Source organism: Pundamilia nyererei, unplaced genomic scaffold (assembly GCF_000239375.1).
Source record: "Pundamilia nyererei isolate P.nyererei 1_Seehausen unplaced genomic scaffold, PunNye1.0 scaffold00070, whole genome shotgun sequence".
Lineage (NCBI taxonomy): Eukaryota > Metazoa > Chordata > Actinopteri > Cichliformes > Cichlidae > Pundamilia > Pundamilia nyererei.
The window spans coordinates 2,256,186-2,283,309 of record NW_005187471.1 but is presented as its reverse complement, the minus strand read 5'-3'; the positions used below and the strand labels follow the sequence as shown (position 1 = coordinate 2,283,309).

The 27,124-nt window shown below is 42.1% G+C and overlaps 3 protein-coding genes across 5 annotated transcripts; 1 reads left to right on the top strand and 2 right to left on the bottom strand.

Moving 5' to 3' along the window:
* Positions 1-206: 206 nt before the first annotated feature.
* Positions 207-16,763, bottom strand: hivep2b (HIVEP zinc finger 2b). 2 transcript variants are annotated; one of them, XM_005736698.2, is made up of 7 exons: positions 16,743-16,763; positions 6,277-10,180; positions 5,519-5,676; positions 5,173-5,348; positions 4,919-5,017; positions 4,043-4,830; positions 207-2,740 (listed from the first exon to the last, which is right to left on the bottom strand). In XM_005736698.2, exons 2-7 carry the CDS (start codon positions 10,078-10,080, stop codon positions 2,321-2,323), a joined length of 5,445 nt encoding a protein of 1,814 aa, XP_005736755.1. In that variant the 5' UTR covers positions 10,081-10,180; positions 16,743-16,763; the 3' UTR covers positions 207-2,320. The 2 variants fall into 2 exon arrangements, with proteins under 2 accessions (XP_005736755.1, XP_005736754.1); XM_005736697.2 differs by lacking the exon at positions 16,743-16,763 and adding an exon at positions 12,662-13,236.
* A 934-nt stretch (positions 16,764-17,697) lies between these two features.
* Positions 17,698-20,790, bottom strand: fuca2 (alpha-L-fucosidase 2). The gene is made up of 7 exons (XM_005736696.1): positions 20,477-20,790; positions 20,024-20,211; positions 19,525-19,864; positions 19,231-19,441; positions 18,315-18,505; positions 18,079-18,184; positions 17,698-17,937 (listed from the first exon to the last, which is right to left on the bottom strand). Exons 1-7 carry the CDS (start codon positions 20,665-20,667, stop codon positions 17,800-17,802), a joined length of 1,365 nt encoding a protein of 454 aa, XP_005736753.1. The 5' UTR covers positions 20,668-20,790; the 3' UTR covers positions 17,698-17,799.
* Positions 20,791-20,936: 146 nt separating this feature from the next.
* On the top strand, positions 20,937-24,949 carry LOC102213202 (putative deoxyribonuclease TATDN3). 2 transcript variants are annotated; one of them, XM_005736694.1, is made up of 10 exons: positions 20,937-21,041; positions 21,125-21,157; positions 21,244-21,317; positions 21,399-21,483; positions 23,079-23,141; positions 23,224-23,333; positions 23,878-23,933; positions 24,030-24,142; positions 24,351-24,428; positions 24,686-24,949. In XM_005736694.1, exons 1-10 carry the CDS (start codon positions 20,988-20,990, stop codon positions 24,827-24,829), a joined length of 810 nt encoding a protein of 269 aa, XP_005736751.1. In that variant the 5' UTR covers positions 20,937-20,987; the 3' UTR covers positions 24,830-24,949. The 2 variants fall into 2 exon arrangements, with proteins under 2 accessions (XP_005736751.1, XP_005736750.1); XM_005736693.1 differs by having other exon boundaries at positions 24,348-24,428.
* The last annotated feature ends 2,175 nt before the right edge of the window (positions 24,950-27,124 follow it).

The window sequence follows — 27,124 nt, the reverse complement described above, 5'->3', positions numbered from 1 at the left end:
TATGACTGCAGTAATAATTCTTCACCAGAGGATGTCACTGGTTGGAGATTCTCCAATTTTTCACTGTACCCTGAAGATAAAATGTGAGCGATTTCATCTGAAAACCTTCTCGTGCGAGCTCTAATTTAAACAGCGGTGAATAATGCAGGAGGAAAGGTACGGAAGCCGTGAAATAAGCTGCGACACACATTTTTGGGTTAGAATTATATTCTTTTAAAACAATTTTGAATTTAATCTGAAAAAGTAGAGCACCAAACAATAAATTCCTCATAGCATAAAAGAGGCACTCCGTCCTGACTAGCCAGATTTGATGCAAATAGCTAAACAACAGATTGGCTACTGAGGTTGTTTTTTCCCTCCTCGAAAAAATCTTAGCTTAGAGGTAAAATGATTTGTCCTCTGTGTGTTTTACAGGATTTCCATAGACATGAGAGGCACAATGCAGTTCAGTATATATGAATACACAATTAAAAAAAACACAAAACACAATCTGAATACATAATGTATGCTAAAGCAAATAAAAGGCTTCACTTTCCCTTCACATTTTATGAGCTATGTGCACAACAAATGAAAATACACAACCGTGAAATCAAAGCTACATACACCTTCAGAAAGGAAAACACAAAATTAAAGCAGTGCACCTATAAATCTTTTATGTAAACATGAGTGAACAAAGTGTTGTTGTGTTTTTAAATTTCGAAGTCTCAAAAACGGATAATCACTTAAAGATGTGAGTACATTTTTTTTTAAAAAGATGAGACACGCTGTGTTAGCAATCAGCCTCATTAAACCTCTGCCATTACATCAGCTGCAGACATTTTACCTCTTAAAGAGATATAAACAATCCACATAAAAAGTTTTCAGAATTCAACACTGCAAAAATAGTTTAAATCATAAAAATACACATATATATATATACAGAGAAGAAGTAATGCATTTGGTGAATGATTACTTACATTGTGAGCTGAAGCACAGTAATAGTCATGCTTATAACGTCATTACTTATATTGATTCATCCAGTTACACTTGAAATGCAAGAAAATGTACTATTGACTGATCATTGTAGCCCCTTGGATTTGTGTGCAACGTGTTTTACACAATGAGAAAAGAAAAAAAACAACTGGAATGTGTCAAAAATCACAAGAGAACAAACTGTGTTTTACTCCCCCATTTCCTCCACTGACCGAGTCAGTTAAAACATCAAAGGTAAAAGGATGAAAGTGCATCTTTAAAACTCATAAAATGCTCATGGTCATCTGTATAAGCAAGAAAAAAAACTGTAGAGACGACATGAGATCAAAAGCAATGCCAGCGTAGCTCACTGCATAACTGCATCACTGCTGCATAAGTACAGATATACCATATAAATAGTAGTCAAATATTTACCAGTATCAATAAGTGCTTACGTTCTAATATATAAATACATCTTACAGTATTCATAATTACATAATTACCTCCTCTATTGTTGTGCAATAGCAAATCCCATGCATTTTTACCAAGATAAAAACCACAACATTAAGAAAATTTGCAACATAGGAAACTTTTTTTTGTTTCTTTTAAGCTTGTTTCACATAAATAAAGCCGACGGGGCGAGAAAGAAAAAGCTGTCCTCTGAGCAAAATAAAGAGTACCTCGACTGCTTTCCGTAGTTCTCGCTCTGATAAAGAAATGAAGAAACGCAAAATAAAGGCACAGACCCTCGCTGCTTGATCAGAAGCACCAAACTGCACAAGAAGCGTCTACTTAAAATTTGGTCAGACTGTTTCATAATACACATACTTTTCCCCTTATAAATAGTCTTTATTTACTGCACTACTGCATCACACCTTGATATGATTACATAAACAACAGTCTATTTTCAAAGTACACACAGTAAAATACACTGTTTGTATGTATCTAAGAAGGAGTATATGTTAAGGACATTTGTACAGAATTCATAAATATAATTTATGTGCAATTGTACGCAAACTACTATGTCAGACAAAGGCATATTAGCAGAATATCTTTCCGTATTGCACCTGAACCCATTAACGCAAAAAACACCCTGCTGCTCGTCCAAGTTTTCCAAAAAGCCTTTGAAGAGAAGAGCTCATCAGATGCGGTGGCCTTCTTCTTCACTGAAAAGATATGACCTCCACTCATATTATCCACTTAAGAAGATGTCTCGGGTATGTGCAAGACCAGAGGAAGTGTTATTATATTGCCTCTAATGGGATAAAGATGAGGTCATGTGCCTAAAGGGCAGAAGGTGACAAGGTCGCAGGTGTAGCAGGGAGGTGTCTTTTCCTTGATCAACCCGAGAAAACAGACAATGACGGTTCTAATGAGGGTCTTCTGTGGTAATCTTCAGCGAGGCGATGGCTTTCAAGCAGGTCTGTACATTCTCCTCTTGTCCGCTGTCTCCGACTTCGGGGTCGAGGCTTTTCTCCTGAGCGGCCTCGTGGCAGGACAGCTGGCCGTGGCCTCTGATGTCCTCTCCTTCTGTCTCAGGACTGAGGACAGATCCGTCCCTGCTGCTGCAACATTGGCCTTCGCTGCTTTGGGGGCTTGGCGCCACAGAGGGGCTGACATCAGTGCTGGAGGAAGGCGGGGAGTGTAATATCTGGAGCCCGCCAACAGGAACAACGGGGAGCAAACTGTGGGCCTGCTGCTGGGAGTGAAGAGGGAGGTGGCTGAGGATGTTCTGATGATGAGAACTGGCAGCACCAGGCAGACTGGAAGCCAAGCTGCTCCTTTGATCCTGGAACGACACATTGGCAGAATTAGCGGCAATTTCAGCATCGCCAAGATAATTTCTCATGTGAAAATATCTTAGTTAGAAATCATGAAGTAATGTGAATGTTGAAAAATGAAAGCACTCAGAGAAGAAAAAACTTCTCTGCCAACAGAATATTCTACTACTTGTTCTTTCAGTGCAAGAAAAAGAAAATGTATGTGTGCTTTTCTTTTAACTAGTGAAACACAAATAGCTAATTCCATGCTGAAATATACACTGGTTGCTAGGGGAAAATGTGTAATCATTTTGAGTCTTGGTGAGTGGTTGCTGGCTGTCGCTAGATGAAAACAGTCGCAAAAAAGGTGATGCACCAAAAACCTCCCTGTTTGTATTTACAGTTTGAGTCACATTCTTCGCCGCTTCACTGCTTCTTGACAAGTTTTTTGAGAGTTTTGCACCTAAGTTGCCATCTTCCATGCTAATTATGCACAACCTGCTAACGCTAAAAGCAATCACAAGAAAGTTTGTGGCATAGCATCATAAGTTTCACACTAGCAACTGCCAGCAACCAGTCGCCAACCATTTGTGGGGTACACAGTTTTCTGAGGCAACTGGTCATTACCATTGGGTAATTGACTACCCTCTTGGCCTGGTTGAATCAGACTTTTGTAATCAACTTAAAAGCAACTGCCAGCAACGTTCAGCAACAGTTGGGGGATAGCCTGTGTGACTAGGGCATTAGGGGAGAATAGTCTTCACTATTGGTAACAAATGCTAAAGATCAGGGTGCGCTAACTGTAGCAAGTGTCTAATCTGCTGAAACACTAGTATCGACCATACAATGCCAGGTCATGATAGCACAACATTAGCTAGACAACAGTTGTGCTTTACAAGCTAAGTATTTACTGACTTGAAAATGACTAAATTAAGGCAAAAATAATAATAAAACTGTCCCAAAAGAAAAAATGGCGATGGACTCGACACGCCACCTGCTAGCAAGAGTTAGCATGCTTGTTTGCTAAGCTATAATTTTAAACATAGTTACCATTTTAACTGTGCCTAGATTAATATCTTATGTTGTTTGAGTTAGATACACTAGTAGACAAGAATATAACATTTCTGAACAATTTCTTAAATACAGTGTATGAAAATATTTTTGTTTTTACACCACACACGGTCCATCTACATGTACCCAGATTCATCAAAATTTAACAAAATAATTTTTAGATGCTGTTCTATACACTTGAACAGATTAACAATAAGTCCTTAAAAGCTCTTTGTTTGTGTTACACTTGAACTGGCTGCAGAATACGCTGTGCTACTTACCATCTCCATTTCAAAGGCTCCTTGGTACTGAGCCATCTCCATCTTTGCTTGGTGTCTGGTTTTGTCACCGCTGCCTTTATGTTGGTGTGAACCTCTGCGTGGTGAAACGGCTCTTAACACAACCCTCTGCCTGCCTCTGACTGAGGATTCCCGCTTTCCAGCAAGCTCTATGCCGGGAGACATGGGCCGTTCAATTGAGACCGGGGAGGGATGCTGGATGGGTGTGAAGCTAGGTGAACTGGGCCTCAATGGAGAGGTATCCCATCTGGGAGAGGAGCGACCACGTGGCGAAAGCTCCCTCCTTGGGGACGGGTAACGTAAACGTGAAGGGGAGGGCTCCCTGATGGGAGACTCCCAGCCAGGAGAGAGTAGACAAGATGAATAAGGATCAAAAAGGAAGCTGCTGTGATCTGGAGACAGCATGGTCAGAGAGTCTTCATCCACGGATTTCTCTCTCTGGTCGTTTGCAAAAACAGGACGATGATCCAAGCTCGTACGTCTGCCGGAGGGTTGCTGACTGACATCGACTCCGGGCAGAGATGTGAGGGAGCAGCCGTGGATGGCAGCAGTGGCTGTAACTGACAGAGAGGTAACTCCACACGGCTGAGGACTCGTGCTTCTTGAATGTAACTTCGGAGTGGAATCACCCTCGTATTCATCGTCCTCATCGTCATCTTCATCGATTTCATCAGCTTCTTCATCCATGCCGTCGGAGTCCTCGGCGTCTGAGAACTGATGTTTGGTCGTCGCAGCCACCTCTGTCTTGGACTTTTGTTGCATGTCGTCCACTTGAAATGAGAAACACATTAGTTTATCTGGATTTGTTGCAGTGACAGCTGGGCATATCTACAACACTTACATACATCCCAGTCTTACCATGTTCCTGTATCTCTGTCTCATCCATCGTCACTGACACTCCCAGTTCAAGACACTTCTTCATGTGCGCTTTTGACTTCATGTGTTTAGTTAGGTTTCCTGCAGAAATAAGGCAAATTTGTTGAAATTAAACACAACAGAAACTGAACTTTCGTACATTTCAGATGCTTAAAAAAAAGTTAATCTAACAGCTTTTTTTAATCACTGCTACAGCTACGATAACTCACTACTCTGTAAGGAAAGAAAATGCTTACCTTTAGTTTTAAAAGCAAAGTTGCAAACCCTGCAGATATACGGCCGCACATCCGTATGGGTCCTGATATGTTTTTTCAGCATGCTTGGCTTCTTACAGCGAATACCACACTCCTCACATATGTATTTACCCCGGCCTCGACCTCTAACATATACATAGTCTTCATTGGATTTGTACCTGAAAGAGAGAGATTCATTTCTAATAAAGAAATGCAAAAAAAGCACAGTCGTAAACTGCAAAAAGAGCGTGGGCCAACAGATACTTCACATACTAGCACTCTAATATATCCGCTGCATATGCAGTCAGCAGAAGTGACGAGTGTAATGGTAAATAATATCTCGACTGACCCTCCTTCAAAGATCTTAATTCGTGTTGGCATAGTCTGGGTTGTGGCAGCCTCCCTCTCTTTCCACTCTTCCTTGGCAGTTTTCACTCTGCAGCTGATGTCTTTCACCTTCTTCCCGTAGGTGACGTCCACCTCTTTGGGCTCCGGTTTCCTCTGCAGCTGAATCAGATGAACAAACATTGTGTTAACATCCTTTTTAAGTGGACACCATATCGACAGTGCAACGCGATCCCACCAATATTGTATGTCACACATGGCATTGCACAGCATGTTTTGCAAACATGAACTATGCCACTGCTGGGGAAAAACCCAGCACAGGTAACTCTGATCTTAATGTTAAATTTATGCCTTTTATCCACTGAGCACAGTGGAGAAAAGTACCAAGATTTGGACTTAATAATGACCTTAATATAATTATAATGTCTGGTATTTTCATCTTCAAGACATATTTTTTAAAATCAAGACCATTTGGCGATTCATAGTTAAATATCATTATCAGCACCAAGCAAATGCTCGTTCCAGGATCTTTCCAAGGAAACCTTCTGTCGGTTGATTAAAGTGTGCAGTTTGCCAAATTCTGGGTATTAAGGTCCTTAAAACTTTCTGCATTTTAAACAGTTATCTTCTCATAATTATTTCTGATTATATCAGTGATTACTGATATAAGAGGTACAATAAATAAGGCTTTAATTCAATATCTCAACAGGTGTTTAAAACACCAGTACGCCTTTGATAGAAAAGACAGGATTATTTTCTTACCTGTTCCATGGTCTGCCTCCACAGGATGAGTGATGAGACCAGTTTCCCAGTACCAGGCTGGCACATGGCAGCCATGGTGTATATAACCTTGTCTCCCCTCTGTCTGGACTGCAGCAAAGCCAGAGCAGAGTTGGTGCTCACTTCAAGAGGGTTCGGGTTATGGGAACTCACACGCCAGGTGGAGTACACAGATGAGAAAGGGGCGGTGCTGTGAGAGCAGCTCGGCGTGGTGTAATTGAGATAACACCAGCTCACACCTGTCGTCGTGCGAAGACTTGGAAACTGAGATAACAGTCCTGAATGCTCAGAGTCTGACATCAGGATGTCTTGACTGGTTACCAGCTGTGCCACTATATCCATCTGCACTTGTTTCTCCGTGCCAGCTTCTTTCACTTCACTGACTGATATCATGGCGTAAGGAGGCGAGCTTGCATCCAGGGAGCTGCTTTCCATAACTGACTCCGCGCCGTGGTCCGTGGCCTCGGCCTCGGGCTCTTTTTGCTGAAGTGTGATAAATTTACTCCTGCGTGAGTCATTCTGAGCATGAAGTGTTGGTGCACCCTGCATCCCTGACCTGTGCCCCTTCTCTTCACTCAAATTACATTTTCCCAACTCCACCGCACTCAGTTCCTCTACAATCTGCCCAAACATTCTCTCCTCTTTCACACGTTTTTGCTGCTTGACCTCCATGAATAGGTCCAGGCTGCTGGCAGGGGATAGCATCCGTTTGTTTGCGCCACCACTGGAGGCATTAGTGGTTGAGATAGTTCTGGAGGTCAGAGAGAGAGGGATGCCTGTCTTGAGCTTGGCTGAGGACAAATCAAGGGCCTCAACATTGAGGGTGTGTGTTGTAGGTGGTTTTGTATGAGCCGATATGTTATGAGAATCGAGATTCACAGAAATTCTTGAAATCTGACTCTGAAGGGTGGACGTAGTGGAGCTAACACTGTCATAGTGATTGTCAAAAATCTGTGACACTGAGGTGTATGTGATACTACCGTAGGATGGAACATGAGTCTGAATTCTTACGGGAACCATCAGGCTCGGATGTGCAAGCTGAGGAAATGTACTCCCAGCTGAGAATATTGGCAAAGTCTGCGGCAGGATAGTGGCGGCAGTGAATGAAGGGGAGATGCTGCTGAGATACTGTGGAAACACTTGTGATGTTACTTCACTATCCATATTCAGTGACTCCTGTCGCACTAAGTTTCCCCTCCTTCTCTCCTTCACAGAGTTTATGTCCACGTGTCTAACTTTGGATGTTGGAGAAAGACTGCCATAGTCAAATGATATGCTGCGCAACTCTGGGAACTCCTTGCGCAAGTTACACGGCGCCTGCTCTGAGGAGGAGCGTCTCATTTCATGTTGTTGACGCTGGTTGAGCACTGAGAGGGAGTGCCCACTCCCTGGCACAGCTAACAACTCTAATGGTTTGCCAAATTCATCCTGCCTGGCGGGAGAGACTGACTTCAAGCTCTCTTCCCTGTCAAACGATAAGGTGGAGCTGTAAGATAAGTTGCTGTCTTGACTGGGGCTGCGGGACAGGCTAGTGCAGGCCGACTCAAAGCTAGATTCACCAGAGGAGTGCTCAATATCAGCTAAGCGTAGCCTTTTTTTCTTTGGAGGGAGTTTTTCTGGAGGGAATTGTGCTAAAGTTTCACTCCTTTGAGGCCACTGAAACTCCTCCACGTGCTTCTCTGGCTCCTTCACCTGCACCTCAGGAGCTTTTTCTGGACTGTCAGGCTCTACTGTAACTCTAATTTCTGGGACTTGTATGTTAGACTGCCGCACGAGCTTGGGCCCCAATTGAACCGACTCCCTTAATCTACTGTCACTTCGCTCCATCTCATATGATTCAGAGGCCTCCATAGCTTGATATTTGTAAGATTCTGAATGTTCAGAGTAAGGCCTGTTTATTGAGTTTGTGTGCTGGATAACTGAAATTACATTCCCTAAGTTTTTTCGAGCAGACACTTCAGGGCACACCGATATGTCCATGTCACACCTGTCCATCTGTGAATGGCCTTTCCGTAAAGCCATAATGCCCAGTGCGCCTTGTTTTACATCATAGTCCTTGCTTGAATCAAACATCTCCTCACACGGTTCATGATGGCCTTCATATTGACCCGACAAATCCTCCTCTTCCCTTTTTTCCTTCCGACGCTTGCGCGTTGCCAGTTCCATCGCATGCCTCTGATGGCTCATACTAGGCACCACAGAAGGGTAGCTTTCCATTTCCAGTCCTGAGGGTGAAATGCCACTCTCACTAATCTTTCCGTGACTGTCAGTGTCAGTATGGCCATCTTGCGCGGATAGTTCGAAAGCGGCTTGCCGCCTGAGTCTCCTCATGCCGCCGGTGCTTGTTCTCTCATCAAACGAGTGACTGCCTCTGAGTGCTTGAGGCATAGTCAGACAGACTGCTGAGGATGTTGGCATTGAGTTGCTTCTAATCAGAGGCCCCACATCAGAGCCAGCATCTAATAGGGGTTCTTTTACCTCTTCCCTTGTGAATGATTTTGTGTTTATTTTGATTGACTCAACTGTGTCTTTTTCTTGCGTGAAAACACGGGAGACGCCTTTCTCTGAGCGTTTGCCGGTATATTCACTCGTGTCTGTGCTACAAGCCACAAAAGCTGTTGCCTGCTTAGGGCTTGGCCGATAACACTTTCCAAACATAATTTCTTGGTAGGACTTTGCGTTAGTGTTCGGAGGGCCGGTCTGGTGCTCAGCACTCTCAGAGCGAGAGAAGTACCCGGAGTCCGTGCTGCCCTTGCTAGACTGACTTGGGAGGGACAGATTGTGGTCAGAGTCACTGCTTCTTTTTTCAGACAGCCGGAGTGCCAGCCTCTGTTTGATTGTGCAAGATTGAATTGCACGACTAGCCTCGGCAGCAGCAGAAGGTGCATTGATTTCTTGGTGTTGGGATGAACCATCCTGAGCTGACATTGACGTGGCTCCCTTTTTCTGAGCAATGAGATTTAGTACTTTTACAGCAGTGTTATCTGATCCCTCCATTGGAGAGTCCAGCAGCAGCAGCGGGTCATTAAGAGTGTCCTCGTCCGTGTCTGTGCTTTGCTCAGCATCAGAGAATAGCTCTCCTTCCCCTTCAAAAGACCCTTGGTCTGTATTGGCATTGTACGAACCGAGTTCTGAGAATGGCACCGTTCCAGCTTTGACTGAGTGAGCATGAGACTTTCTGTGTTTGTACAAATTACTCTTGGTTTTGAAGGAGAACCCACAGGGAACACATGGGTAGGGTCGTTCCCCTGTGTGCGAGCGAATATGTTTCTTAAGCACGCTGGGTTTGGCACATGCCCTTCCGCAGTAATCGCAAACATACTTCCCAGGCTTTTGTGGTTTCTGTTCCACCTTGCACACCGTTTCTGTAAGTGGATCCATCCCTGAATTTGAACATTGTTGTTGGACTTCAGGTGAGCTGGGGGACTTCCTGTGAGATGTGGGTGCTGGGGACTGTGTAGAAGCTTTCTGTCTGCCACTAGAAAACTGCTTTGTGGACTGTAGTGGGTATGAGGATACCTCATAATCTGGATGGCTTGTGGACTGAGCTTGAGGGTGCTGATCTTCTAATTGCAGTGATTTCCCTGAGTCAGACATTTCTTTGAAACCACATGTATCTTTGCTCTGAGCTTCTTCTAGTTTTTGGTGCCACCCTTTGGCTTCCAATTCGACTGGTGGTCTCCGCCTACTCTGTGCAACCTCCGATGTGCATTTTTTCTGTGCAGCATTTCTGTCCTGACCCTCAGTGGAGCTTTTTACCCCTGCAGTAGTTTCAAGTGACTCCATGAATCCAGTGTCACTTCCTTTGCGATCGATTTTCAAGGACAATAACCGTTATGTAACTTTAGTAATATTAACATACATGTGAATTGCAGGGAAGGGTCATCTGAAAGAAATAAGAAAGAGTCGTTAGGATGCAATAACATGAACTAGGACCACATAAATATGCACGAAGATTATCGTGACAAAATAAATGAGGCAGGAAAGTCTGTGTGTGTGTGTGTGTGTGTGTGTGTCTGCGCTTGAAATTGAGAGCTATTCAAGGCTGTTTCCCAAAAGTCCTCCTAATAAAACTGGAGTATAAAATTCATAATGAGCTCCATCACAGCAGGAATGGAAAAGCTGGGTCTCTTTACCAAGGTAAACCCTGGCACCTAATTTTCTGAAGCTCTGTGAATGTGCATATGAAGAGGTATTTAACTCTTTGCCCCTTGAAAGCCTACTAGGAGTAACCCTCGAAGGTCCCTTCAGACCTGAGTGGTTTCTGTCATATTTCAGGCCTCCTTATGGAACAAAATCACTGGGTGAGTGAAAGTGGTCTCTGCCCATGTATCTACCAAACCACATATTTACTGATATATACTGAAGTGTCAAAACTGATCATTAAGGGCACAGGTAAGGTAGTCAAATGATGTCCTCATGGGAAACAAGCCAGTACCGTAATGTGGAATGTCACTTTTATTCAAACATTTGTGCACCGGGTCACCATCACCCCATCCCGAGTTAGAGGTAGTGTTTGGCTTTTGATCAAATTTTAATCTTTTTGGAAAAATTTAAAAAATAACTGCAATGTATTATAATTAATCTGAAAGGTAACATGATCTAGTTTGTAAAAATTTATCTATTTGTATGGCTCATAACACAAAGCTACATTGTATAGGTTGCCACTGGGTGTTACAACAGGTCAAAGGGAATTAATAAATTCAGTTTTAAACTCACTTGTTCAGCCGTGGTCGACATTATTGGCAATTATGGGAATAAAAACTAGACTGAACCGAAGAACAGAAGACAAGACTGTTATTGGAAGTAAGCATTCTTTGAAGTCTGGTATGTGTGCTGAAGCATGCCAGTCGATAGTCTTAAATCAATGGCAATGAAGTGTAATGAGTCCGCCCGCACCTTTAAAGCCTTTTATCTAAATCCAGTATCATTTCATATCACCTCCAGTGGGATTCAAGGCTTCCAACCTATCTGAGTCACTAGTGTCCGTCTCCACAGTGAGCCGCACAGGACCACACTCTTCACTGTAGGTAAACATGCAGGACTCAAGCGAGAAACATCATGATGCCTGTGGCTGAAGTGAACTGGTTACACTTTCACTTCATACCGTGGGGATGGATGGCCATCTGAGGGCACGTCAGTTTCATCTTCTCAGTATCAAATGCTGTGTCCTCCCTAACGACGTTATGTAATTTTATCTGGTACAAACCCTCTGAGTTCCCTTTAATTAGGACATTCTTCGACTCTCACTCTCTTTCTCTCACTCCCTTTCTTTCTTTGTTAGCACACCACCACGCTGCTCAAGCATAAAAACCAGAGGATATGAATCCAAGGTGACTCTTGAGATGCCGAGAGACGCTCGAAAGCAGCGGTAAAGATGATAATCTACCTTTTGTGTTCTTATCCAAATGCCCATTCCCCTCTTTGAGCTCATCTTTGGGGTCTCTGCTGTCAGACAGATTTGAACGCTTCCTCCACATACAGGAAAAATAATGAAGGCATATGAAGGATGGTGAGGAGGGGAGGAGGTGGAGGGGCAGCTTTGGATTGGAATGATCCATGTTTCAACGGGGAGGTTTAGAGAGGTAAACTAAGCTGGAGGGTGCCTGGGGGTAACAAAAATTCAGAGGCCTGGTAGGGAGCTCCCTTTCAAGGTCGATCTGACCTCATTGCTTAGTTTCCATCCTCTGTGAGCCACCAGAGGAGGGAAGAGGGGAATATAGGTGCAGAGTGACAATGAGATAAGACCCTCAGAAACAATGCATACCTTTGAACTGAGCACGACAGGGAGGAAACAGAGCCATCACATTCAGAGTCTCATTGACAAGTCTCTGAGCGCATTCAGACTTTTCCAAAAAAAGAGTGGGCCAGCGCACCTTTGAAAGCCAAATTCCTCTCACTCCTGGCAACAAGCGCTAACCTAAACGAAAATATGTGACACAGCAGCAATGACGTGCAACAACAGGAGGCAGGTGGGTGGCAGTAGGTGTGCTTCGGGATGACTGTGGGCTGACTGTGGTACAGTATGTCCGCATGGATGGAGAAACGACTCTGTGGAGACATTTATCTGAACCGCACATTCGCTGGGCACATCCCTTCACACACAAGGGAGCACGGTGAGCTACGGGAGAGCATCGTTATGCCGCTGCATTACATCATTAGGGGCTAAGTTGGCCATTAAAGGGAATGGGGCTTGAAGTCTCACGCTGACAACAAATCCATAAATATCATAAGGAGACGGTTGGCTTTAAAGTCCTCTACGACAGCATGCAGAATGAACCAGCAGCTCTCTCACTGTGATCGGAGTGACACACAGCACACACACAGCAGCTGGCATTCACATATCAAATATAATCCTCATACAAACCTGACATTTGAATAGTCCCCTGTCCCATATCGGCAGTCACATGTGACATTCCTCATACTGCATAGTCCGTCTCTCCATTCTCCTCATGTCCGGGTGGCGAAATATGAAAGAAACGAGCGAGGTAAAAGTCCCATCAGTCGCGAAGCTGCTGGCCGACTGGATGTACATTAGAAGATCTATTGATGCGAGCTAGTCACCAGAGAAAATACCCAAGCGTGACGTGCGGACCCAGGCACAAAAATAGCAAAGGGGCCCAGAGAGGGATACACAACAGCCCACGTTTAAGGGCGCTTTTCCTCTCCCTCTCCCTCTCGTCTCTCCGTGCGCTTCGCACACTCCGCACACAAAGTGGGGAGCGAGGCTGTCATGATCCAAAGAGCTAAAGCATCACCCATCCCTCACAGCTCAAATTCATTCAGGTACACATATTCATTAACTATTATTATCTATGTAAAATGCGTCGGACAGTCGGTAGGAAGAAATGCAAAAGCGCTCGGCTGAAAGACTCTAATCATATGGTGCAGCGAGCTCTGAATGTACATCTCCTACAGCGTGATCCTATTCAGCGTGTGCATACGGAGAGGAACTCAATGAATGTGGCTGGCTGCGAGGCTGCTGCAAAAATTAGACATGTTCTCTGAATTCTGAGACACCCACAAGCCCCGTTCAGAGCCAGTTCTTCCCGTCACGACAGGATTTGCTTTGTGAATGGAGAGAGTCGTGATGAGGGGTGTCATTAACGCGGCAAAAAAGGAAAAAAAACTAGGACAATACTGCAGATTATGTGCAGCTGCGAACCTCATCTTGTGAATCACATGTGCGAGTTTAGTTGGTGCCATTTGGAGCCTTTGCATTAATGCATCAACTCTGCAGTGAATCTTAAAGACTTCCTCTGAGCAAGATTCAGTAAGAATTAGTGTCTCTTGGGCTGCATTGTTATAGTCTGAGCTTTAATTTTGCAAAACAAGAGAAGAAAGACTAATTGCTTAATTCTATTAACGTAGCAGTTACAACTACAGTTTAATGTATTTACTGTTTGCATGTAACCCTGTTACACATAAGCCTGTTGCTTATAATTAAATAATTGCCTGTGATGTTTCCTGATCAGGTTAGTCCACAAATTCCTGTAAACAAAGGGTTAAAGATTTGAAAATGACTCCAGTATTGGCATATAATGTTACTAGTCACCTTTTACATCCTTTTTTGCCTTATTGTTAGATAACAAAATGTGGCACATTGTACCCAGGTAACTACTGCTGTGTTACTTTGTACTTTCTCGTCTATTTTTAACATGTCTGATTGACTTTTGGAATCAAAATCATACATGAATATAGATTAAAACAGTGTCCTTTAAAACACATGACAAACATTTGAATTCGACTTGAATTTTACTGTGAAATTACCTTTGCATAGAGGCCGAACCATCTGATAAAATGTGTCATAACATTCGTTTGAAGCTGCAGGTTTTGCCATCAAGCACATCAAATGAGGTCTTTCCGTGCTTTTGAACTGATTTATGATCACCCCGCCTCAGCCATTTGTGTGAAAAATTTGGCCTTTCGACACAATATAATTTACAGAACTTCAGATACTACACCCCGCTTTGACCCACCTCCTCCTCCTCGTCCTCCTCGGTTTCACTCTTTGCTCTTGGGTGAGAACAACTGGAGGCTTCTATGAATAGGAGTCCTTGGCTTTGAGCTTGCACCAGCTGTGCTTGCTGTGGCTAAGACATGTTTCACAGAGGTCCTCCCCTTAATGCAAAGCTTACACAACAGAGCAATTTATGTAATGACTCGCTGTTGAATTTCACCTCACAGTTCAAAATCTTATCCAAATGGCAAGCATTTTATTTCTCTGCAAAACTGTAATGTCACAGAGCATTTCCTTCAGAAAAGCAGCAACTCGCTGTGCGCTAGAAAAGCAGTGAATGCAGAGTCTGTGTATTGACAGAGTCCCTCCACAGTATGGAATTGCAGAGAGCTATTATTAGATATAGCCTCTAACAAGCCAAAGATGAAGTTGAAGCTAACTAACTGCAGTGCAGCTGAGATCCATTATGCTGTATTCAGTATCTACAGGAGCGGCACTAAAATGGCTGATACTCAATGTGCAGTGAAGGTCAAGTCGTGAGCCTCTATAAATATAATGGTCTGTCCCTCAGGATGTTCCACACACTGCTTGGCATTTCCACTATCTAAAGCTACGCCGTGGCTCTACTGACCAGCTCAAATCTGCCACAAATCTGCATGTGATTGAATGCCACACATGCACCTGACTACTAGCGAGCCTTTAATTATATTAGTCCTAAATTAGAAGGGCAGGGAGGGGGGTTTATGAATGGAAGGAATGAGGTTTTCCTCTTGGCTCACTGTAGTGGCAGTCATATGGCAGCCTGAGATAAGGGGGGGGGGGGGGTGAACCCAGCAGGTTGAACAAACACAACAACATTAAACTAAAAACCTTCTCACAGAAGCCATTCAGAAAACTTCAACCGATTCACTTTTTTCATCGGCCGTCGACCGCTCCTTTGTCCGTCTCTTCAAGTCAGCCTCTCGAGCAGGCATGCTTATGCCATTATCACAGCAGTACCTGAAAATAATCTAACATGATTGTGTGTTTCCATGGCAACCATGCCAACGTCTGTAACAGTTTCCCAGTTCCTGTCTACATATATAATTACTGCCTGCAGATTACAGAAGCAAGACTGCAGAAATGAGCCGGCAGTGTGTCGACCGCACAGTGAATCACGCAGTTTTCTGTGCTGATTGATAATAAAATGTACACGCAGTCCCAGTGAACATGAAAAATAATAGTTTGAGAAACGGCAAAGATTTGGCTTTGTTGAAGTCTTGCCTTTACTTCAAAGTAATATGCAAATTCATTGCTGCCGGAAATGGAAAACAAGTGGGAGAAAGTCAAGATGGCAAAGTACAGTAACACGTCTGTTTTCAGTTAACTGAGTGTCATTATTCAGTATTACAAGAAAAGTCCTTTTAATGTCTCTGACACCACTAACAACAAATAAGTCACATAAACCTAATGTACTATGCTCAAGTCAGTGCTCTACATCATTTTATTGCTGCTTTGCCTGGGATCATTGTTGAGTTTTTAGGACATGTGGCCTCACATTGGACTCCAGAATCCTTTGGGAGGAATTTAAGATCCACTAAATGACCACACAGTCTCAGAACCTGGGCTGCAAAACAAGCTCAAATCATCTCCTGTCACCACCATTTGTGCTTATATATTGTGTTTGATTTTCTCCAAACATGGCACCATGTGCATGCATTACAGCCAAACATCTCCACTTTGGTCTTGTCTTTCCAAAGAAAACTGTTCAGGAGGTCTTGTGGTTTGTTCGTATCCAGTGTTGCAATCCTAAGGTGTGCTGCTTTGTTCTTTTTACAGAGTAGAGGCTTTTTCTAACTGTGATGGCCTTTATCATGCTAACTGAGGCCTGTGGACTCTTTCTTTGTCACACTACTGTATAGGCAAATAAACTCTACAATATGCAGTCAAACAGAACAAATACATCATTTTAAACAAGTAAGTTCTGTTCCAACTGACCAAACCGAGAAAATAATCCGCACTGCAGTCCTGCCTTTAAATGTCTAAGTTAATTTTTTTGACATCTCAACATTTTTGCTACAAACTTTAAAGGTTTAAAGCCCGGGTTCTCCCAGAATGCAGAATATGTGTATTTCACTATTATTGCGCGTCTATCTGTGCACGCGTTTTGCATCCTAAACATCTCTGTTTGTTGTGTTTAGGTGATCAGCTGCGATGTGCGCGTACCAGGCTGGGGATAGCCTGCTGAAATTAGGGTATGTGTGTGGGGTGGGGGGGTTGCACAGACGTGAGAAGAACCCCTTGCAAACCCCCCATCAGCACGTCATGGAACATTTGCAGAACAGGAACCTCCCACCTTAAAGGCGTGCAACAGAGAGCAGACACAACAGTGAGATCTGCCCTGCACCGGACTCTCGATCTCAGTTGACAAATACTCCTGCAGCTGCTGTGGTTTCAGTGCAGAAAAAGAGCAAAGACCAGCTTTGAAAGAAATTCTGCAGAGGCTTACCGGTCAGTGTGCAACATGAAAATAACTTCACTGCTGCTGCATTTTTCAGAGCCAGAAGAGGATGTGTTGTTTTCCCGGTTCATCTGTGCACAGCGGGGGTGCATAGATCTGTTTTGCACCGTCAGACTGCTTAAAATGTCCCAGGCGGCTAGGGCGTTACACATGTTGACACAAGGGGGCGCCAAAGGGAGGCAACAAATGAGAACAAGTCAGTCTAATAAAGGTTGATTTTATTGAAACATTTAATAAAAATGAATCAAACCGATCAGTGCAACAGGCTTATCAAACTTCCCACAAAGCACATCTCAAAGAAAAGAAGCAATTTCACAGTGTTTAATGTCACTGCTCCCAAAATTACAGAAACTGGCCTGGGTTTCTGGGTGAGAAACTAAAGGAAAACCACGGTGTTCTGTGTAAAAATGTCAAGCAGGCCCAGCTGAAACTCTATCAAGATAGCAAGAAAAAAAAAAAGGCGTTACAAGTGAAAAGGGATTCATTAGGAACAATGAGTAAAGCAACATTGGCCTTTACAGATAGGGAAAAGTTTGCTAAATGGAATTGGAAACTGTGGTCAACACCGCACATTTGTTGACTCTGATGCTTGTGCATTAGTGCGATTTGTACGGCATAAACAGAGGAGGAACTCTTCCTCGGGCTACTGAGGATGTCAGTGCAGGGCATCGTCTCACCCCGCAGCAACAGTCGGTCAGCAATTACATGAAGAGGGATGTTACACTGGAGCTGCAGGGCATAATTGCAGCAAAAAGTGGTTCTACAAAGTATTGACTCAGGGGGCTGAATAATTACGCACATCCCACTTTGCAGTTATTTATTTGTAAAAAATGTTTGGAATCATGTATGATTTTCGTTCCACTTCTCACGTGTACACCACTTTGTATTAATCTTTCACGTGGAATTCCAATAAAATTGATTCATGTTTGTGGCTGTAATGTGACAAAATGTGGAAAAGTTCAAGGGGGCCGAATACTTTTGCAAGCCACTGTATAATCCTTCCTTTCTGCTCCATCAGTTCCTCTTCAAGTGATGTGATTTTCCTTTAAGTGGCACCAGTCAGCTTCAGTGTCCAGGCCCACTGGCATGGCATCTGGCTAAAGGAGAGCTGGGGAAGGTAAACCTGCAGCCCACCGGGCTTTACAGGCTCCCACTTCAGAGGGCCATAACCAAGAAGCACCACCTTTTTTGTTAAACAAAAGGAAGTTATGAATAAAGTTCAGATCTCACACAAGGTTCTGCATTTTATTGCCATGTACACTAATACCAGTTTAAATATAAGAAGCTGGCATCGCAACGTTATTAGGTATTGAGTCAGTCTTACCTGAGTTTGCCCAGTAACCACTGGCTCATTCAGAATCACTGATCCATTATTTGGCCACTTGAGTAAGATGGAAAATATGTTTTTTTCCTGGGGTCTGAACGTGTACCTGTTGAAGATCAGACCCATTAATTACCTCTGATTTTATCAATCTATATATATTTTTTCTATAACTTTCTATGTCTTTCTATAGATAAATATCAATGTAGCCTTCTAAAAAAAAAAAGTTGTGGACCCACCACAGATCTGGAGTGAGGCTGTCATTCTGAGCTCGCCATGCTGTCGTGTTATAGATGGCCTCCCCATTGACCTTCAGCCACTGACCAATCTGCCTCAGACGCTCCTCAAAGATCGGAGCGATTCTTCCATCGTGTGTGGGGCCGATATTCATCAGCAGGTTTCCTCCACAGGACACAGTCTCCACCAGTGTCTGAAACACACACACACATGGACACACATTAAAGTGGACATGACTGGAAATTATTACAAGCGATTTTTGACACATAAACATGAACAAACAAAGCCACAAGAAGGGCTCCAGATCAGCGTTTGACCCTCGAGCCAAACGAACTTCAATCTAACGTGACTGCTCCCTTGTCTGGGTCTGGAGGCGTGTTTTAAAGTAAAACAAGGGGGGACTCCTAACATTTTAACCACAGAATGGCATCACTGCTCAGCTGGCTCACCTTGGCTTGCAGAGCGACCCTCGGGCTATAGTTTCTAACTTAATTCTCTACTGCCGCTGACTCAGGTTGAACTCCCATATATTTATCTCTATCCCATTTTCTTTCCTCTTTAATGACACTCACTCATGTGATGATATTTTGTCATTCTTCTTGTTGATTTTTTTTATTGATTTTACTGTTTTAATTATTTTATCTTTTTGTAAATTACACAGACAAGTCTTGCATTTTTGCATCTTTTTAACTTATTGATTTAACTCTCGTGGGTTTACATTTTTAAGTGTAGTCATGGTATGTTTTTTGTAAGTGATGGCTGCTAGTAACAAAATGCCTAAAGATACAATTTAAAATTGCAGAGTCGTAGGAAATGTGTTGAAAAGAGTAAAGAAGCATTAGGTAAATTTCCCAATGACTCATTTAATCACAGTGAATCTGTTTTAGTTTAGAGGCGAATACGATTTTCAGCTCTCACCAACACAAGCTGATCGACGGTGAGGTAATCGCTGAGAGGAGCGTTACGTCTGTAACCCCAGGACTTTTTGTCAATGGTCATGCAGTTTTCCCATTTGTGCTTGAGCAGGTGTCCTGGCTGGTAGCGATCAGAACAGGTGTAATATCCACCGTGTGTGCAGATGGAGCCATAGCCCCACCGATCATTCGTCACCACCGTGTCACGTACTGGACTGTTGAGAAGATTTCAGTCAGCTCAGTTTTTATATCCATGATGGGAAAAAAGCTAAAAATAATGTACATTTTGCAAGTTTACCTGTCATTATAGAGCCAAGCTAAGAAACCAGTGCTGTTCCAGTACTTGTCAGGCGCGTCTCCATCTCCATCAGACCACAGCACCTCTGGTTTGTACTTGACAACAAGCTCGTAAAGCTCAGGCAGAGTTTTACTGGTAGGAAAGTAGTTTGTAGTGAAGACATTGGCAGCGTCCAGCTCAAAGAGCGGGTTAAACCATTCGAAGAGGGAGTGATACAACCCTACACGAATGTCCCCGTTATTGCGAAGAGCTGTCACCACTTCATCCACCAGGTCTCTCTTTGGTCCAATATCCACCGCATTCCAGTTCCAGGAGTTCTTTGAGCCCCAGAGTGTGAAACCTGAGAAATACACCAACAAAACAGAACATCTCTTGTGTGGTTGAAGGACAGTCATACATCGCTGACATCAATACTGACATCAGACTACTTCTTCAGAAAAAAAAAAGAACACTGTAGCTGGCATATATAAACACAGCGATGCACAAAAATGTGGTGTACCTTCATGGTGTTTTGTGGTCAGAACGATGTACTTTGCTCCCGATGAGGCGAAGATGTCTGTCCATTCTTTGGCATCAAAGAACTCGGCAGTGAACAGCGGTGCAAAGTCCTGATACTTGAAGTCTGGAGGATAATTCCTCTGCATGAAGTCCACATATGGCTTTTGCTTTTGGTTTTGCCAGTACCACCTTAGTAACAAATAAAATGCAAAATGTGTCATCACTGTAAAAACTTGTAAAACTGTAAAACTTTTAATCTGTACTGCCACTGTTGCTATGATGTAAAACATATGGGATCTCCGACTTCGGACAGGATAGATGGTGGGTTCCTGGATAAGTCCGAAGTCGGAATTTCCAATGAATGAGTTGTTCCCTAGATTTCACAGACCCTCTTGCCCTCACTGATTGTCTGCAAAGGTTTAAATGATCTGGTAATGTCAAAAGAAGAACTCACCAGAACCATTCGCTGCCAAAGCTCGGGACAGAAAAGACACCCCAGTGTATGAAGATGCCGAACTTTGCCTGGTCATACCATTCTGGCAGCGGTCTGGAGTCGATGGACTTCCAGTTGGGTTCGTATTTGGCATTATTGGCCCCGATCTGCAGGATCAATAAAAGCAAAGGAAAGACTGCTAAAGCTCCCATTTCAGTGTCGCACACAGATCAGACTTCACTCTTTAGACGTAATATGACTGTGAGTAAAGGTGCGGAACTGACACTGGCAGGAGAAAAACAAACAAGGAAGTGAAAACGGCTGGTTTAACTTGAAGAACCAGGTACGTTTGATTTCTTTCCGTTTACTTCCCGCCATAGTTCAACCAATAATTTCTAAGAGAGCACCGCCCTCTCGAGCTGCGCAGTGTCATCGATCTCGCGCACTGACGAGCCCACACGTGCACATGCGCAGTCGGATTTTATTGGAGGAAGCGGGTTTGTTTTGATTTTGAGGGCTAAACAACGTCCACATGCACGGCTACGTTGACTGCCACTGTCACATCTCTGCGGGGGATTTTGACAAGGTATTAACGCTTGTTTACGGACTGAAAATTCATTTTTTATCTTTAGCAACCTTAATTTAACCTTTCCACGTTTTTTTGGCCAGGATGTAGAAGAGGTGATCGAAAATTCAAAAAAGGTGAGATCCTCGTGAGTAAAAGCTGTAAGTTAGTCAGATATTTGTTGTTTTAAAGATAATTTCTGATTGTTTTTACTCTTGTCCAGGCTGGCTTGTTGGCGTTATTAGCTGTGGCCGAGCATTCAAGGGAATTTGAGAAGATTATAGAGTTGTCACAGAGGTACCCAGCACTGTTTAAATGATGATGTATCTGTACTGTGTAGGTCGCGGTTTTGTAATTTCCTGCTGTAATTTTCTCCAGGTTTCCAGGTTTCATTTTCCCCTGCTTAGGAGTTCACCCTGTTCAAGAAGTATCCCCCGAGCAGCAGAGGGGTGCTTGCCTTCAGGTAGGATTGCTGCAGGTTAAAATCTTTTTCCACCCATGCTGTTAACATAAGCTAGTGGTGTCACAACTACCTCCGGAAAACAGAAATCTCCTTGGATTTGAGAATTTATAGTGCATCATATCATAGAAACGACACCAGTGAAGGTTACGAATGACCTTCTCATGGCCTCTGAGAGTGGACCCAGTCCTTGTGCTTGTCCTGGTACTCAGTGCAGCATTCAGTACCACTGATCGAAACATTTTACTTCAGAGATAAGAATACAGCTGTGGCCATTAAAGGAAATACACTGCCCAAGTTTGAATTGTATCTGTTTGTTCATGTAAACAGGGAGTCTTTACACGCAAACGTTAGTCATGGAGTTCCACAGAGTTCTGTGCTGGGACCAATACTTTTTACATTGTAAATGCTTCGCTTAGGCAGTTATATTAAAAAACGCTGCATGCATTTTCATTATTTTGTAGCTGATACCTTGCTATAGTTATCTATGAAGCCAGATGACAAAAATTAATTAGTTAAACTACAGGAATGATTTCAAGACATAAAGGCCTGAATGAGCTCTAATATCCTGCTTCTAAATTCAGATAAAACTGAGGTTATTATATTCAGCTGTAAAAATCAGAGAAACATGGGGTCTAACCAAATTCCTAGTATGGATAGAATTACTTTGGCCTCCAGTAGCACTACGAGGAATCTTGAAGTGCCTTACAAATATGTAAGATTGTTTCCTTTTATCTGTGTAGTGTCTAAAAGTAGGAACATCCTGTCTCAGAGTGATGCTGAAAAAATAGTTCATAACTTTATTACTGCAAGGGTGAACTATTGTAAGTTATTATCAGGCTGTTCTTGAACTTCCCTGAAAAGCCTTCATTTGATACAAAACACTGCAGCAAGAGTACTAATGGGGGATGAGAAAGATGGCTCATATTTCTTTATTCACCAGAAGGCCACAAACCCAACAGCCAGCTGATCCGAACAGCCATGTAGAGCGTAAACAAGTATTGTTGTATTGTGGCTTTATGAAAATATAACATCCATCTAGCCACCCATCTTCATTTGCTTATCAAATTGAGGGTCACGATGTGCTGGACTGTATTCCAGCTATTTTAGGGTGAAAGGGGTGGATGGGGTACACTCTGACAGGTCACCAGTGTGTCTCATTATTAGTGTTTCAGTCTGATCTTAAAAAATCAATTGTGGTACTCAGTGGTGGAAAAAAACAGCAGCGCTTCTTTCCTGAAATAGTGTGGATGATTCATTCTTTCTGCAATTTTGCAGTAAAATGGTAAATGGCCTGTATTTGTATAGCGCTTTACTAGTCCCTAATCCACCCATTCACACACACTGGTGATGGCAAGCTACATTGTAGCCACAGCCACCCTGGGGCGCACTGACAGAGGCGAGGCTGCCAGACACTGGCACCACCGGGCCCTCTGACAGTTAATTTTCCTGTGTTTCTCTTCCTCCACCACAGCTGTAGTTTTCTCAGAAAACAGTAAAAACATTGTAATTTTGACTGCTTGTAAATTAAAAAAATTGGATGAGTTATTTCTGGTTTATGCAGTTAGATTCAGGAGTGTGTTCTGTGTGTTTTGCAGGATCTGGATGCTGCTTTGCCTATCATAGAGAAATACAAAGACCAACTTGTTGCCATTGGGGAGGTAAAGATTGAGCATCTTTGATTCACCTTCGTTGGTTTTCTTTATTAACTACAATGATATTACAGCTTGTTTGCCGTTGTAGGTTGGTTTGGATTTTACACCCCGATATGTCAGAAGTGACACCGATAAGGAGAATCAAAGGCTGGTCCTGATTCGTCAAGCACAGATAGCCAAGGAGCTGGACCTCCCGCTGTGAGTCTTGAGATATTTATTATTAAGGCTATTCTCTGAAATTCATGTGGTACATTTATTAGCATTTTTTTAAGCAAAGACTAATTAAGAGCTTTCCTGGGCGGTGTGGCAATATATACAGTACAAATATTAATGTGTATTGTTTTTGGGTTGGGGTTTTTTGTTTTGTTTTTAATAGAAGAAGAGTCTTTCAGCCACTCCCTTATTCAGAAGGGGTCTGCACAGTAGATAGCTTTGCATATTTGATTTGGTAGATATTAATGCCAGATTCCCTTCGCAACACAAACCTAAAGGGATCTGTGTCTCCTCCTGGTATCAAACCAGGGACGATCCATACATTCGGCAAATGTGTAAACTACAATTAAAGTGTAAAAATCTAAATAAGACAGAGAAGAACTCCATAAGGAAACAAACATTTACATTTGCAGAAATTAAAGCGATCAAAATCTAAGGTTTATGAGACAATGACCGACACAGTATATTACAGAATCCTTCTATAATACATTGTGTTTGTTCATTTGTTTTCTTTTTTTTTTGGCTTTAGAAATGTTCATTCGAGGTCTGCAGGAAGACCCACCATTCAGCTCCTGAAGGAGCAAGGTGAACACCTAAGTTTATTCTGTCTGCTTGCATGTGAGTGAACAGTTTTCTTGAGTGTATGAGAAATAAACTGCAGTTCCTCTGTATTGCCACTAGGTGTCAGAAAAGTCCTTCTTCATGCTTTTGATGGGAAACCGTCTGTTGCTATGGAGGGAGTGAAGGCCGGCTATTTCTTTTCTATCCCTCCATCCATAATAAGGAGTGAGCAGGTACAGCTGAGCATGCAGTCAGCTTATCTGTCATTCGTGTGTAAACAGACCAAACTAGTTTATTTAATTGACACAGGTAACAGTTGTATGTGAGTATTTACACTCCCCACACAGCACTGGCATGTTGACTTTGTTTTCATTGGTTGACTTTATCAGATTGAGCATTAATGATTTATGGTGATCTGTGTGTGTATTTTCCACCAAGAAGCAGAAACTTGTGAAACAGCTGCCGTTAGAGAACATCTGTCTAGAAACTGATTCTCCAGCTCTCGGCCCAGAAAAACAGGTTGAGTATTTAAAAATGTCTTATATTATCTTTGTTTGGGAGGAGTAATTTAATATTTTCTTTATGTATTACAAAGAAAATTGTATAATAAATGTTCTAGTTTCTAGATAAGATAGATACGATACCTTTATTAGTCCCACAAGGGGAAATTTCATGAAATTTCCCCTTAATTACAACTAGTTTGTTGTAATTAATATAATTGATAATATGATAACTATAAGAATCGATACAACAATTGTCCCTTGTCCTGACTGCAGGTGAGAAATGAGCCAAAAAACATTTGTGTGTCTGCCGAGTACATCAGTAAGATCAAAGGGGTGTCGCTGGAGAAGGTGATGGAGGTGACGACACAAAACGCTCTCCAACTCTTTCCGAAGCTGAAGGCTGCCATCAGACCTTGACGGAGAGCACAAAGAATATTTTATCTATCAAAAAATGCCTTGAAGGATTTGCCAAGGAAAAATTATATATATGATGGAAACAAAATGCCCTATGGTGTAAAAAGCAAAACAAAAACATGAGAAAATAAAGACAAGTTTACAAACTCGCATCCAAGTTGTGCTTTTTTTGTGCATTTGACACATCTGAAATTCCTGCCACTGACATCCTGCATGCCAGTTTTATATCCTAGCGTAAGCAGAGCAGTAGCAGTTATTTCCTTGATCACTTTTTCAAATTAAAAGGCAATTCATTGTAACTTCATGACAGCTGATGCTACCACACTCTGATGGCAAACTTCACAGCTGCATGGGGGTAGTGTTGCCTTCACGTGCACCTCATAATTTTCTGCATTTTCACTTTTGAGCTCTGAAGTTGTTGTTTTTTAAACCAATTATGAAACTAAATTTCATTCTTGGTTTTTTTTTTTTACAAAAGAACAAATTGAACTCAGTGGTCAGTTTACACTAGTGGTACACTAAGCTAGTTTAATACCACAAGACTGTAATCAATTCTGCTTTCAGACTAAATAATAGAATTATGTCTGCTGCTTTTGTGTTTGCACATCTTAGATTTAGAAAATCAGTGAATTGATTTGATTTGTTTGAGTTGTGAGATAGATAAGATTCAGCTGAGTTGTACTGACATGCCATCTGGAGAAACTAGTTCAGGGCCATCTCTAGCAGATTAGACCTCTGTAATGGACTTTTGTCCAGTCTTTCTAAGACAGTGATAAAAAAAGCTTCAACTTATCCAGAACGCAGCTGCTAGAGTCTTAAAGACTAAAAGAGCTGAATGTAATCCAGCCAAGCAGTTCTCAGATTACTGCACAGGTTCATTTTGTCTGCCAGAGAATACATTCTAAAAATATTATTGCTTATTCATAAACTTTTACCCACAGTATATTGTAGATATGCTGATCTCAGACTGGCAGATTCTGAGTTACTCTAAAATGAAACTGAATACCTTTTAAGTAAAGTTTCTTTACCTTCTATCAAACTTTAAGAAAACATTGTATTGCATCATGATTAAATGATATAAAAAAAACATTCCTTTTGTCTATGTTGAAATTAGAGGCATTTCCAGATTTTAAAAAAAAAATGGGGGGGGGGGGTCACGGGGGACCACGAAGTGCAGAGGCAGATGTGCATTGTGTTCCCCTGTGTTCTGAAATACAATTTCAGGCTCATGTGCATATCATGTGTCCTATCACAGATTTTTTTGGGTAAAAAGTGGTGTTGGACAAGAATTTCGAGACACTTATTTTGGGAAAGTAGAAAAGGCATTTATACCTTTTCTACTTAAGCAGCTTAACTGCTGACAGGTTGTATATTTAAAATATATTTAAAGCATCTACAATAAATGTACACATCATGTGGGATGAAACTTTTCAGAATCATATAACCAAGCATGATGTTATTGTATCATAATTATTGACTTGTTTATATGTATATCTCTTTAATGTCAGGGATGCTACTACTTTTAATTGCTTATCTAATTCTCAGTAGCTCGATTAATAATAAAAGCTGCTTTCAGCTACTCCCTTTTTCCCAAGTGGCACCACAACGGATTGCTCTGCATGTTTGATCTGGCTGTATTTCCCGCTGCATCCTCTTCCTATAGCAACTCCAAAGTGAATTATGTGTATTCTTGTTATTGAACTGGAAGTATTTCACTTGTTAGACGAATGTGTAAACCGCTAAGTGATCTACAATCCCCCCCACCCCCCACCTTCTAGACACACCCCTGCTTGTAAGCAAGGTTATCAGAGTTAACTAAAACTAAACAAAAAAATAAACCTAGACCTGGAAAACAAGTGTCAGCTGGCTAATTAAAAAAATTGACCTCTAAAAAAAAGAAAACTAACTGAAACAATTTTGTGAACTTTAAAAACTAGCTAAAATAAAATAAAATAAAATATCGAGAAATAACTTTTAAATATTGTGTTTATTAATTTGGTTAAAAAAAGAAAGAAAGAAAATTATAAATATATCTAGTATTACAGTAGTACATTGTCTATTATTTTGCTCTGTTGTACTACTACTACTACTATTGTTGTTGTTGTTGTAAATTGTGGACATTTCTGAGTAGCCTCTGGTACACCTTTGGGGCAAATACGGATCTACCTTATCTGAATAAATAAATAAATAAATAAATAACCATTTACTTTGAGCGTTGTACTACTTCTCGTGGCCACAGTAACCTTACATCGAACGTTAGAGAGCGCATGTCCAGCACATGGTCTAGCAGAAAGCCTT

Bases quoted from the DNA above. Each gene is read 5' to 3' on its own strand.
- hivep2b (XM_005736698.2), bottom strand. From the start codon at position 10,080: ATGGAGTCACTTGAAACTACTGCAGGGGTAAAAAGCTCCACTGAGGGT. The intron at 5,018-5,172 runs GTAAGCATTTTC...TTATTTCTGCAG, and splicing joins CTTTGCTTTTAAAACTAAAG to GAAACCTAACTAAACACATG. The intron at 2,741-4,042 runs GTAAGTAGCACA...GTGTCGTTCCAG, and splicing joins GAGCCTTTGAAATGGAGATG to GATCAAAGGAGCAGCTTGGC.
- fuca2 (XM_005736696.1), bottom strand. From the start codon at position 20,667: ATGGGAGCTTTAGCAGTCTTTCCTTTGCTTTTATTGATCCTGCAGATC. The intron at 19,865-20,023 runs GTACACCACATT...TGTATTTCTCAG, and splicing joins GACCACAAAACACCATGAAG to GTTTCACACTCTGGGGCTCA. The intron at 18,185-18,314 runs GTGGGTCCACAA...GATCTTCAACAG, and splicing joins AGCCTCACTCCAGATCTGTG to GTACACGTTCAGACCCCAGG.
- LOC102213202 (XM_005736693.1), top strand. From the start codon at position 20,988: ATGCACGGCTACGTTGACTGCCACTGTCACATCTCTGCGGGGGATTTT. The intron at 21,042-21,124 runs GTATTAACGCTT...TTTTTTGGCCAG, and splicing joins CTGCGGGGGATTTTGACAAG to GATGTAGAAGAGGTGATCGA. The intron at 21,318-21,398 runs GTACCCAGCACT...AATTTTCTCCAG, and splicing joins ATTATAGAGTTGTCACAGAG to GTTTCCAGGTTTCATTTTCC.